This window comes from Sciurus carolinensis, chromosome 2 (assembly GCF_902686445.1).
Source record: "Sciurus carolinensis chromosome 2, mSciCar1.2, whole genome shotgun sequence".
Lineage (NCBI taxonomy): Eukaryota > Metazoa > Chordata > Mammalia > Rodentia > Sciuridae > Sciurus > Sciurus carolinensis.
The window spans coordinates 196,798,147-196,812,164 of NC_062214.1; the positions used below are offsets into that span (position 1 = coordinate 196,798,147).

The 14,018-nt window shown below is 48.8% G+C and overlaps 1 protein-coding gene across 10 annotated transcripts in view; it reads left to right on the plus strand.

The window, feature by feature from the left end:
- Window positions 1–14,018, plus strand: part of Ppp2r5c (protein phosphatase 2 regulatory subunit B'gamma) — a 132,017-nt gene that overhangs the window by 85,517 nt on the left and 32,482 nt on the right. For all 10 annotated transcript variants that reach the window (XM_047539856.1, XM_047539857.1, XM_047539858.1 and 7 more), the window contains 3 exons: window positions 10,707–10,817; window positions 11,817–11,909; window positions 11,992–12,122. In XM_047539856.1, coding sequence (XP_047395812.1) covers window positions 10,707–10,817; window positions 11,817–11,909; window positions 11,992–12,122 — 335 coding nt within the window. The remainder of the gene's footprint in view (window positions 1–10,706; window positions 10,818–11,816; window positions 11,910–11,991; window positions 12,123–14,018) is intronic.

The following is a 14,018-nucleotide window of genomic DNA, read 5'->3' on the forward strand; positions in this document are numbered from 1 at the left end:
TATCTTGTGTTTAGAATTTGTCTATAGTTTTCATCAAATTTGAAAAACTGGCCATTAACTTATCTTTTCCTTCCTTCCTTCCTTTCTTTCTTTCTTTTTTCCTTGCTATTATTGTTCCAAAAACATTTTTCTGCTGGATATGATGGCACATGCCTATAATCCCAGTGACTCGGGAGGCTGAGGCAAGAGGATCACAAGTTCAAGATCAGCCTGGGCAACTTAGTGAGACCCTATCTCAAAATAAAATAAAAGGGCTTGGGGTATAGCTTGATGGTAGAGGGACCCCGGGCTCAATTCCCAGAATCACACACACACAAAGAAATCTCTGTCCCCTGCCCTTTGGGAACCCCAGCGACACACACGTGAGGATTCTTGGTCATCCCACAGCAGCTGGTGCTGTTTCCAGGGTGCTGGAGAGGGCCCAGGGCTGTGCGTGCTGGCGCTCTACCCCTGAGCCACACCCTGGCGCCCCATTTCTCTTCATCCCCCCATGGTTTACTGCACTGTTTCCTGTCCTCAGGCTCACTGACCTTCTCTGTAGTGTCTCCTCTGTCGTGAATTCCGGCTACCACATTTCACATCCCACCTGCTGGAATTGTCATCTCAAGTAGTGTGATTTGTCTTCTCTTACATCTTCAGTGTCTACGCCCGACTTTTTTAATACATAGAATTAACATCCTTGACTGCTAATTCTGATACCCATGTCAGTTCCAGTTCAGCTCAAAGGACTGTTTTTCTGGTCATTGTAAGGCGTATCTTCCTGCTTCTTTGCATGTGTGGTCACCTTTAATGAGATGCCTGACATTGTGAATTTGGCCTTGTTGAGTGCCGGCTGCACACTTACGTTTTTCTGTTAATGTTCTTGAGGCTTGTTTGTGAGTGTAAGTAAGGTACTTGAAAACAGTCAGTTCTTTTGGTTTTGTGTTAGGTAAGACCAGAGCCATATTAATTCCACGGCTCATTGTTTGCTGCTGAGACAAGAGCCTTCTGATGATGAATCCCAGGTCCCATGAATCACAAATTTTTCCAGTCTGGTTGGTGGGAACAGGCCCTATTCCCAGCCCTGGGTCAGTATAGTGATCCCTCAGTTTCTGTGAGGGCTGGCTTCAGGATCCCTCACAGAGGCCCAAATCTGAGACGCTCAAGTCCCTTATAAAATGGCATAATACTTTCATATTACTGCCCATCTTCCCGTACACTTTAAATCATCTCTAGGTTACTACGCTACCTAATACAAGGTAAACAGTGGTTGTACTGCATTGTGTAGTGAATAACGACAAGAGAAGCATTCTATACATGTTCAGTGCAGGTGAAACATTTTTCCAAACATTTTAAATGTTGGTTGATTGAATCCAGGAATTTGAAATGTGGATATGGAGGTCCAGGCTGTTCTGGTTCTCACTGAGCCTTGGGGTGCTTTCTTCCCACCTCTGGTAGTTTCCTCACACACATTTGTGGATTCGCACTCTGTTTGATGGGGGACCCTTGCAGACCTCTGGAGCTGTCTCTTCCTCTGTAAGACTCCGCCCTGGGAATCCTAGCCCCTGACTGCTGTCTCCACCCGGTTCTTTCTCCATGCCCTGCAGCCTGCAAACCTCTGGACTGTAACTGGGGTGATTGTAGGGCTCACCCTCTCTCAGGGATTACTAACCTTCACTACCTGAAATCCACTGTCTGCAAAACTATTTCCATGTAATTTTGCCTAGTTTCTTGGTCATTTCAGCGAGTAGGAGAAACCCCATCTCAGTTATTCCATCTTGCTGAAAGCATAAGTCTCTGCTTCATTTTTAACATATTATCAGTAAACAATCCCATTCATACAGATGATCCAGCAATGATTGTAAAAAATGTAGTGAGGATGTAGCTCGGTGGTAAAAACTTCTAGTATTCACAGGGCCCTGGGTTTGATCCCTGTGTACCACCAAAAAGATAAAACGTTTTTTTAAAAAAAATCACAGACTACTTCATCTCTCTTTTTAAAATGTAGTGATCCAGCTATTTGAGTCAGTTAGAATTCTGGGTTTGGGGTCAGGGCACGTGGTCTGGAGGTGGTTGACTCTGGACATGTGACTGAGCAGGGTTGAGTCCTGTAACTCTGAATGTCCCGGATCACTTTACTTACAGCATGTGGAAGCAGAGTATGTCATTTTGCTGTTCTAAAGTATTCTAAACCTTCTCACTTTTTACTTTTGAAACATCAGTATTTATGATAAAGTAAATATATTAGAATGTTGATGGTTAATATAGGAAATAGCCATTCACTCACTATACAGTCCTTCCAACATTTTTGGAAATTGGTCATTAGAAAATATTGGAGATGCATTTATTTAGAAGCTGTATAAAACTAACATTTCTCCCACAGTAACTTAGGATAAATATCCAAAGCCATTGTTATTTCTAAATGATAGTAATTGAACTGAATTACAAATATTATGAATTATTATGTATAGATTTTCTGTTCTTAAAATGAACTTGAAAACAAAAATTTTAAAGTAAATGGCCAACAAATGTATTGTTAGCAGTTAGATAAATACATATCAGAACTACACTGAAGCTGGGTGGGAGGGTGCATATCTGTAATCCCAACTGTGCGGGAGGCTGAGGCAGGAGGATGGCAAGTTCAAAGCCAGCCTCAGCAACTTAGCAAGGCCCTAAACAACTTGGTAAGACCCTGACTAAATAAAATACAAAAAAGGGCTGGAGATGTGTCTGAGTGGTTAAGCACCCAGAGGTCAATCCCTGGTACCAAAAAACAAAAACAAAAAAACCTACACTGAGATTTCACCTCACACCAGTCAGAATGGCAGTCATCGAGAATACAAAGAATAGGGCTAGAGATATAGCTCAGTTGGTAGAGTGCTTGCCTCGCATGCACAAGGCCCTGGTTCAATCCCCAGCACCACCAAAAAAAAAAAAAAAGAAAGAAAAGAGTACAAAGAATAATAAATGCTGGAGAGGATGTGAAGAAAAAGGAACACATTTTACAATGTTGTTGGGACTGTGAATTAGTGAAATCAGTATGGAGGTTCCTCAAAACGCTAGGCACGGAACCACCATATGACCCAGCTGTACCCCCCTCAGTGTTTATCCTGAAGAATTAGAGTCATCATACTACAGTGTTTTAGTCAGCTTTTTCACCACTGTGACTAAAAGACCTGACCAGAACAATTGTAGAGGAGGAAAAGTTTATTTGGGGCTCACAGTTTCAGAGGTCTTAGTTCATAGGAGGTAGGCTCCATTCCTCAGGGCTCCAGGTGAGGCTGAACATTGTGGTGGGAGAGGGTGGTGGAGGGAAGCAGCTCACGTGATGATCAGAAAGCAGAGAGAGAGTCTCCAGTTGCCAAATACAAATGTATACCCCAAAACCACGCCTCCTCTAGCTACACCACACCTCCTTTAGCTGCCACTCAGTTAATCGCATCAGATGATTAATCCACTGGGTTAAGGCCCTCGTAACCCAATCATTTCTTTTCTGAACCTTCTTGCACGTCTGACACGTGACCTTTGGGGTACCCCTCACATCCAAACCATAACATACAGTGGTACGTGCACACCCATGTTCATAGCAGCACACTTCACAGTAGCCAGACTATAGAACCGTCTAGGTGTCCCTCAGCAGATGAATGGATAAAGAAAATGTGGTGTATATACACAGTGGAGTTTTATTCAGCCATAAAGAAAAATGAAATTATGGCATTTTCAGGAAAATGGGTGGAACCAGATATCATCATCATGACAAGCCAAATAAGACTCAGAAGGTCAGGGTCATATATTCTCTATCATATGCAGAAGCTGGAGAGGAAAAAGGAAAAGAAAGATGGTGGTGAATTTCATGAAAATCAAAGGGAGAGCAGTAGAGGAAAGGGACCAAGGGGTGGAGGGTAGGAAAGCAGGGGGAAAGTGCTGGGGAGTGATGTCGGCCAGATGTATGTTATATTGTGTGTCATGTGCACGTATGAATGTGTGACACAAATTCCATCAGTATGTTCAACTGTAATGCTCCAATATAAAAAAGTGGGGTGAAAATTTCTAAGTAAACTCAAGCTGTAGCTGGACACAAAATAAAATGAAAAGGGCTGGGGATGTAGCTCAGTAGCAGAGCGATTGCCTGACGTGCACAAGGTCTTTCCATCTCCAGTACAGCAAACACAGACAAAAACAAGTTAGGTGGCTGGCAAAAGACTGCAGCCAACCTACCAGGAAGATCACTTGAGTACACAAGTTAGGGATGAGTCTGGACAACATAATGAGAACCCTGTCTCAAAAAGAAATAAGCTGGGCACTTTGGCACACGCCTGGAATCCCAACAGCTCAGGACACTGAGGCAGGAGGATCTCGAGTTCAAAGCCAGCCTCAGCAAAAGCAAGGTGCTAAGCAACTCAATGAGACCCTGTCTCTAAATAAAATGCAAAATAGGGCTGGGGATGTCAAAAAATAATAATAAAATAAAACAAACTACACTGATACACATAATTGTGGCTATCATATTTTCATGCTTATCTGAAGTAAGGTCTTGTACATTTAGTTATAAAATTATTCATTGTTTCAAAAGTTGTGGCTAAGTTTCCTTTATAGTATTCTACAAAAATTTTGTAGGTTTTTACTTTCCATGCTTTCACATGTCATTTAGGAACATATAGTTTGAACATCCCTAATCTGAAAATCTGAAATCTAAAACATTCCAAAATCTCTACGTTTTGAGCATCAGCATGACAATTGGGAAATCCCACGCCCAGCCACATGTGAGTGGTCACAGGCGAAATGCAGGCATTCTGACAGTATCATAGAAACTCGCTGTCAGGCTTTACAAAAAGCCGAAGTACGAAAAGTAATTACAATAAGTGAAAAAGAATTTTTAAATTTACCTTCAGGCTATATATGTAAGGTGCATGTGAAAACTAAATTAACTTCCTGTTTAAACTTGGATTGCATCCCTAAGATATCTCATTATGTAAATATTTCAGAATCTGAAAATTCCAAAACTCTTCTGGTCCCCAGCATTTCAGATAAAAGATACCCAACCTATATTTGAGTAGATGATTAAAATAGCAAGCCATTCAAAATAAGTTTTAAATATAACTTTCTTTCCCTAAATATCATATTCTGGCATCTATGTGGGGGAATATTGCATTCTTTGACAGCAGCTGTGCCCTGGAGAAAGTGGCAGCAGGGACGGGTGACAAACAGGGCAGTTTCTGTTCACCTGGAGGATGTGCTGAGTGCCTGTACTGGGGTAGGGGGTGCAGGAGGAGGACGCTGCCCGGCAGCCCCAACCCCTGGTTGTATTTCACAGGCCGGGCCACATAGCAGAGCCTGCGATCGGGGACACGGCTGGGACTGCGAGCAGGGCACAGGCAAGAGCTGCCGTCTGATCCAGCAGGTTCACGGCTCTCGGGTGTCACAGTTGAAAGGTGACTGATGTGTGCTTGTCCCAGAGAATCCAGTGGCTCTCCACAGGTTCTTGAGGACCTCCTAGGTGCAGGTGCTGAGGCTGAGCAATGTGACTTGGGCTTTCATTTCCAAGTTCAACTGGTGAGGAAAGGGGCGGTTTAGGTTCACTGAGTTCATAAAAAATTCAGTCGAACTTCTGTTAAAGGTTGCATTCAAGTGGGGCACTGTGCCACTCGCCTACGATCCCAGCTACTCCTGAGGGCGAAGCAGGAGGGTCACAAGTTCCAGGCCAGCCTGGGCAGTTTAGTGGAACCCTGTCTCAGAATAGAAAGCAAAAAGGACTGGGATGTAGCTTAATCCCCACAAAAAAGAAAAAGAAAAAAGAAAGCTTGCATTGCCCTCGCACATGGCTCATGAGGCCCCGCCCCTGCTGCTGTGGACGCGGCGCCCCTGCCTCAGGTCTTCCTGGGGCTCTTCCTCAGAGCTCTGTGATCACCACTAGGCCTTCTGACCAGGGCAGTATCTGCCAGGCGTTGAGTGTCGGTGTCTGGAGCATGCAGGGGGCTTCCTATCTAGTATACTTCCTTGTTGCTTTGTTAGAAAGTTCTGCTGTCGGCTGTGGTTTTTGCAGCTGGTTGTGGACCATCCAGCTGTCATGGTCAGTCTGTGCCTCTGTTTTCCAGCAAATGACACTTTGTAGGGTCTTCTTGTTGTTGCTGCTGTTGTTTAGGGGATTTTTTATTTGGTTGTTTTTGATACCAGGGGTTGAATCCAGGGGTACTTAGCCACTGAGCCACATCCCTAGCCCTTTTTTTTTTTTTTTTTTTTTTAAGAGACGGAGCCTCACTGAATTGCTTAGGGCCTCGATAAGTTGCTGAGGCTAACTTTGAACTTTCAATCCTCCTGCCTCAGCCTCCCGAGCTGCTGGGATCACAAGTGTGTGCACCACCACACCCTGGGACAGTTTTGCATTTAAAAAGCTAATGTTATAGGGACTTACCCCTTTCCCAGGAACATATCTCATAGCCGCCTAACTCTTAGAAGTGTGTGCATGGAAGAAAGAGGCCACTCACCTGTTATAAAATCCTGCCCAAGCTGGGCACAGGGTCACACACCTGTGATCCCAGCCGCTCTGGAGGCTGAGGCAGGGAGATCGCAAAGTCAAAACCAGCCTCAGCAATTTAGCGAGGCCATGCTCACAATAAAATATAAAAAAGAGGGCTGGGAGTGTGGCTTAATAGTCAAGTGCCCTTGGGTTCAATCCCTGTACCAAAAAATAAATAAACAAATAACAAATCCTGTCCACGTAAATAAAACTGAGAGGGTAGTTAATAGTAGACTAGCCCTGTGGTTTTGAACAGAAAACTATGAGTAATCAGATATGTCTTTCCTATTGCCTCTAAAATTAGATTAGCAGAGTTGTGTTTTGGAGTGTATCCCTTCATATCTTAAAATCCTTATGTGTTTTAATGTGCTGCAGTTCTGTCATGGTGTAAAGGTTCTGTGCATTGGTAATGAATGATACAGGTACAGAACAGCTGCATGAGATTGCTGCATCGTAAGAATTTTCAATAAGACTCTTCTCAAGTTGCTTTGGTTTGCATCTGATTCAGTAAATCTGGAGTGTGGAGAGACCTGCAGGACCGAGTTCAGAACTGAAAGTGGAAGTGCCAGGCAGACAGCAGAAGCAGGCACCTCCTGATGGCACACAGAGCCAGTCCAGGTCTGCACAGTGGAGCTGCATGGTCACGTGCAGACACCTGCCCCGCGCTGCCGCCGTCCTGAGGAGCTGAGACCAGTGGCGGGGGCGGGGATGCTGGATGACAGTAGTGCGGCACACGGTGTTTCCCCTCAGCAGGTGCTTTCGCGAACATTCCCCGTGAGCTCGGTGGCCTGGTGAAGAGAGGGCTCGAGGCATAGGAAGGTGTAGGAAGAGGAAACGGAGACACCGCCTGGCCTGGTCTGGTGTCTGCGTCCACGCCTCCGGGTGTACTCTGAACCGCGTAAGCTTAAGAGTTCATAGCGAGTCTGTGACCACACAAGACCTGAGACTGCAGACCTCCCAGTCTTGGTTCCCATGGTGCGTTGATGAAGACCCCCTGCCGTGGCTCACCAGGGCTGGACTGCACACCGGGAACAGGGAGTGACAGGTGGCAGGTGCCCGGTGACAGCTGGAGTTGCACCACGTGTGGCCCTCCGCAGACTCGCCCCGGAAGCTCTGTGCCAGGTGTCACTGGAGGAGAAACCCAGCAATGACTGTGGTGTAGTATCGTTTGTTCTTTTTTTTTTTTTTAACCTGAAAATTACTAGCATACTATTTAACTTTTTCTAGAGGTGAGCACTAAATCGTGCAGTGTAAGAAAGCGGGGTAGGGGTTACAAGTAGATTTTTTTCTTACATATGAGAAACACTTCTAATGGACCAGAGTGACCAGTAATGAAACTGCAGGATCTGGGGGGATTGTGGTCAGGGGTGCCATGCTAGTCTGCTGGCACTGCCAGGGCTGAAGAGCAGGAACCTCGGGCATCCGTTTCTCTCAGAGATCACAGTGCTGGGCAGGGCTCCAGCTCACAGGGTGCTTTGTCCTCATGTGGCCTTTCCTCGAGCAAGTGTGTCTGGTGGGGGGTCTGGTCTCCCTAAGATCAGAGCCCACCCTTAAGGACCTCACTCACCAGTTACTGCCTTCACTTCCATCTCCAGCTGCAGCCACAAGGGGTTAGGGTCTCAATGGCTGAATGAGGGCCCAGGGGCTAGCAACAAGATGCTAGGTTCACCCGGCAAGCGCCTAATCCACACCCAGGATTCAGTGAACAGACCATAGCCCGTGGGCCTCGGCTAAGCACTGCAGTGGGCTTCAACTTGAGACTGCAGTTGTGGCTTTCCGAGTACAACACAACCAGTTTGCTAAGGAATCCCAGCTAACTGGTGTTCAGTCACGGTTTTACCAGAGAAACAGCAGGAGAGGGAGAGGTTTTCAAGGAACTTTGAACTGAAGAGCACATGCCAACAGGAGGCAGGTGGGTGGAAAGCAGGCAGCTCTGAGCTGGTGGGAGGTGACCCGCATCCACAGGTGGTACTCTTCTTCCTCCAGGAAGCCATAGCTTTGTTCTTAAAGGCCTTCAACCGATTGGATGAGGCCCACCCACATTATGGAGGGTTATCTCTACTAAGTTAACTGATTGTAGATGTGAACCACATCTACAAACACCTCCACAGGACACCCCATCAGTGTCAACCTAGCCAGGTTGGCATGAGATGAACCTCCACACTGGGGTGCCTGTGCCTCTTCCAACTCTTCAGCTGTGATGGGTTACGTCATACCCTCCTGCTCCTGGATACATCTTGGGCAGATGGCTTAGCTTTCCAATTGTCTTTAGCTACAGGGCCTCTTCGAGCTTAAGGCTGTCTTCTCAGACCTGCCCCATCACACCCAAGCCCATCCTTGTGGGCAGCTCCCTCAGGGATTTGAACTGGGGTGGGGGCGGCTGCCAGCCACTCTGTCTCCCTGAGCCAAGCCAGAAGGCAGCTGCCTGTGTGTTCCCTCACTGTCTGTGTCCTCCACTGGTGGTGGCCCTCCATGTGTGGTGCACCTGTGACTCCTGGACAGTGCTCAGCCTCTGGGAGGACAGTACCTCCCCTTCCTCCACACCCCAGCCTTCCCCGCAGCCCACTCTGCCATCTGCTTCTGCCTGTGGCCAAGCACCATCCTGTTCCACAGAGGCCTCTGCTCCCAAGTGGGCTCCTGGCTGGGCCTACAGCTCCCACCCGTTGAAGAGCCAAGCTCCCATCCTGTTCTGCAGGCAGCCCTGGCTCCCTCCCCCACCATATGCCTTGAGGGGGCCCAGGCAGCCCCACCTTAGGAGGCCTGGAGACTCAGTTCTTGCTCACCTCTCAGCACTTCCCAGCCCAGAGGCACAGAGCTGGGGAAGGTGTTTGGCAATGACAGACCTGGTTCTTCTGCCCTGCGCGAGCGCTGAAGGATACGGTGGCCCATACAGACAATGTGACCTCCTTGGTGGCTACGCACCCTGTTCCTCCTTGCCTCGTCCCTGGGCTCTGGGAGCAGGGTGCCAAGAGGTACTCCCTGCCTGGTCCCTTCTGCCAAGGGCCTCTGGGCTGGTGACAGAAAGCATCCTGCCCACCAGCCAGTCTCTGGGCTCACTGCTGGTGGTCTGGGAAGCCTTACAGGGCCTTGGCATACATCCGGTTCACAGAGAAAGTCCTGGTCGCCAGAGGGAAGACGGTGCTGGAGACACATCAGTGACAGCCAGAGCTACTCAGAGTTAATTTCCAAATTTTTTCCCTTTCTACTATGTCTTAGGAAAATTACTCCTATATTTTCACTAAAAGATTTTTTAAAGTGATTGTTTCTGGGCTTCCGGCCATTTTTCCTCTTTCACCCCTACACCGCCTGCCTCCGCTGCAGTTGCCCTTCACGTCAGCCCCAGCCAGGCAACGGAGGAGCTCTGGTGGCGCGGCCTCATAGTCGGCGACTTCGTAGGTTGGGAGTCAGTAACTGTGAAGAAAGAAGAAACGGTGGCAGTGAGCACTCACTGGCTTGACCAGACTGGGCATCTCAGCTGGCTTACTGGGCTCCCCTGGGCCACCTCTTGTCTCCCTGCCCTGCAGCGGGATTTTATCTTTATGTCAGATATTTGATTCATACATTTGAAGGTGTGGGGCAGGGGCTCTTTTGACCACTGGTAAGCCAGGCTGCAGAGCCAGAGCTGCAGCTGGCCCACAGTGGGCTCAAAGTTCAGCAAGGTAACCACTCACAGTTAGGGTCAGTACAAGAGAAAAATATGCTGTAAGTTGGTGACACAGAAAAACTCGACCTGTCGAGTGCTGTGCAAGACAGACAACAGTGTGACTGGCCAGTCCGGGACACGCAGCTCCCCTGGGGATATCCTGTGTTGACAGCTGCTCCTCCTCGCCGTGACAGGGCAGTGTCCCCACCGTCATGTTTCCTCTGCTCTTGCTGCACTAGACCGTCCTCCTGCTTTCCCACCCCGCAGACGGAACAGGACCTCAGAAGCCCAATGCTCTCTCAGCGTTGGTTGACATCATCTGTCTTTGAAAGTGTGACAGTTAGAATCAAGATGTCTCTGCGGGTCGGCCCGCTGTTCACCTGCCTGAGGCCACCTCTTTCTGCTGCACTCCCGGCCGAGGCTCTTTGGGGGGCCCACACTACTTCTGAATTTTGAGGCCACTTTACCATGAGAAGCAATTATCATTAGAATTACTGATGTGTTTTAAATGTTCTTGGTACTTATTTTAAATATGCTGGTTGTAATCATAGAATATGTGGATTTTAGTTTGCAGTTAACATGTTTCGAACCTTGCCACCTTCCTCCAATCCTACGGGAGCCGAATTTGACCCAGAGGAAGACGAACCAACGTTAGAAGCAGCCTGGCCGCATTTGCAGGTGCTGAACTTGGGAGATGGCAGACCTGAATAGAGGGTATTCCCTGAGCTCAGCTGCTGGCCAGAGGACCTCAGGTCTTCAGTGGTACAGACCTTCAAAACTACAGATAAAAGAAAAATGTTTCAGCATAGAAGTGCGCGTGTGTACACTTTATACAGACTACAGAGCCGTGCCTTCTGTGGCGGTGCCCACTTGTGGTTGACCATTGAGGTCAAGCCTAGAGGACTTGGCGGGTTATGTTCCAGCCTTCAGTACCTGAATCTGGCTGTGCCACTGCGTATCCCAGGCTCCTGAGCTGACTGACGCCTTTTTCTGATATATCTGTGAGACACAAGATTGATTGGTCAGGAGGCACCAAGGCCAGCATGACAGAGCAGGGTCAGACGTGAGGGAGGATAGGGAGGCCACATCACCACAGGAAAGAAGTTGGGGAAACCAGGGAGGAACCAGAGGGTGGAACACGTGGGGAGGGGCCCCTCAGGAGCCAGGCCTTCCCCTCAGCACCTGACGTCCACACCTGCTCCTGGCAGGCAGGCCGCTCCATGGCACCCAGCACACTCACCAGTTGCAGGCGAGGGTCTCATCGTTGGGCCCCTCTCCCCTAGCAGACCCAGAGTTCCTGTCAGCTTGGCTCTGTGCCTCAGCACTGTAGGCACTTGTGGGTGACGGGCTGCAGATCGCACCTAGAGTTTGGTTACGGCCTGAACTGTGCACCGCAGGCCCTGAGCAGTTACTTAAGCACTGGTGACATGGGCCATGGAAAGCATTCTGCTTAAGTGCCATTTAAGGGAAAGTGCAGTTCTCACAAAAAAAAAAAAATGACCATCCCAGTTATAATTAAGTTAAGCATATAATTCAGCATTTATTCTGTAGAGATGTGGCTTTTTGTAAAAATCTTAATATTTTCATGCAAATAAAGATTCAGCTAAGTATATTTTCATCTCCCCTTGATAAAATATCATGGTGTTTGACTCACTGTTGTTGTTTTTTTCCTCCTAGCTTGTTTATGAATTTTTCTTAAGATTTTTAGAGTCTCCAGATTTCCAGCCTAATATAGCGAAGAAATATATTGATCAGAAGTTTGTATTGCAGGTAAGGTTACAGATTAACTGAGCCTGCAGCAGCCCTGACCTGCAGAGTGCACTCATCACTGAGTGTCTTTTTCTTCTTGAAGCTTTTAGAGCTCTTTGACAGCGAGGATCCTCGGGAGAGAGATTTTCTAAAAACCACCCTTCACAGAATCTATGGAAAGTTCTTAGGCCTGAGAGCGTACATCAGGAAACAGATAAATAATATATTTTATAGGTAAGTCCCTGCATGGGTGGCGTTCATCCTCGAGCATGGTGTGTTCCCCAACCTGGGCGAGGACAGCGGAGGGAGGCTTCAGCCGCGTGCTTGCTGGGCACTGCAGGCCCAGTGAGTGTCAGTGGGCCTGGCCCTCTGCACGCTCCAGGGCCTGCTGTCCAGGTGGCTTCCCTCCTTTGCTCCCCAGACCTCGCCATACATCCTGACTTTGTTTCCATTCTGCTGAATCGTCCAGTTGTCCCAAAATGTGGATGGGTTGACTGTCTGAACCACCTCGTTCCTTCCCTACGTGTGCTGCCTCATTCTCTCCCTGTGGAATTTCAGTATGGAAGGGAGGAATGAGCAGGGAGTAACTGCCTCAACCTGGGAACCTCTGCGAACTCAGATCCTAGGGGCTCTGGCTGAGCACCTGGGGGAGCGAGCCTGCTAGATAACGGGCAGAGCAGGACAGCTTTCCAGCATTGTGCCGGGCCTGGGCCTGCAGGACCCTGGGGAATGATGGCAGACAGCCCACAGCTCAGAAGGAGCACCGGGGGCTCCAGGTGCTGTGTGCACTGTGACTTCCTCACACAGCCCCGCCTCCCAGCCCTGCTCACGTTGCTGGCCAGGCCTCATAGGTTCTGATGTCCCTCAGTCTACTGACAAGTGCCTGCTGCTGCCCAGGTCTCTCGGTGGTGGGCGCAGCCTTCCAAGCCCTCTGCTCACGTCCAGGCTGTCTCCTCGAGAGCTTTGTGACCTTTGTTGCCCCTTCTGGCTCACCCTCTTCTAGCTCGTCATTCCCTAAGCCCTCCAGTCTTCCTGAGGAGCCCCTTCCCCAGGAAACGTGCCTGGCAGTGGCTCCATCCTGTCTGGTCACGTGCTCTGTTGTGTCCCCAGGCCCAGCACCAGCTTTGTGTAGTGCCTGCAGTAGCACAAGATGAGTGCCAGTGGGGCAATCAGTCCCTGTGGTTCCTCGTCTGTCCCTGGAAGGCTTACCAAATAGGCCATTAATTCCATTGAGTTTTAGTTACTCAGGTTAGCTTGCCTTGCCTTTCTAAGACATCTGACTGCAGGAAGTGACAAATCCCTCCTGGTGACAGGAACGTTGTAGCAGTGTCCCTCTGTGAGATAAGAAAGTGGGGGAGTTCCATGCGGTCTAGCTGCAGGGTCAGGGCTAGGGCCAGGTCAGTGCCTGGAGGAGTCCAAGGTACCAGCCATAGTAACACACTGGCCTGGTGGGTCCTCCCTCCATCACAGTGGCTAAGCAAGGGAAGCAGAGACCAGAGCGGGGCAGGCGGGCTGCCGAAAGTGCCAGGCTCCAGAAGCAGCCCTCCCTCCATCCCTGCTCCCGCCCTTCTGACTCCTGGGCCGGTTCTGCGCCCTTGTCTTCACCCTGATAGCGTTGTGGCATGGCTGCTCATTGTGTGTGTGGCTCTCCTTTGAACGCCTCCAAGTTTCCCGGGTCCCATTTGTATCCTGGCACCCGTGGCTGAACAGAGCCCGTCCTGACTTGCCAACGGTGATCAGGATGACGTTGTTCTCCTAGAGGTCATGTTCCTGTTTATGCTTCTTGGTACCTCACTTCCTTTTTAACAAGATGGTTACTTGCCTGCTGTTGCTATCTATCAGGACATAATATACACTCTTTAAATAGCATAGAACAGGTACAATTTAAATTCCAGCCTTTTGATCCTAAAATCAAAGCTTTGCTTCCAGTGGTTCTGCTTCCTCGGCACTAGTGAGTTTTTTCAGGTAGCAGAACCACAAGTGCCTCAGCACCTGCGTGAGGTAGGCGGGACCGCTTCCTGGGAGAGCGCTTGCGCAGCACCTGCAAGGCCGCTGAATGAGCAAGCAAGCAGATCCCAAGCCCAGGAGAAAACTAATCAAGATACTCAGCTTGCAGGGGCTGCAGCTCAG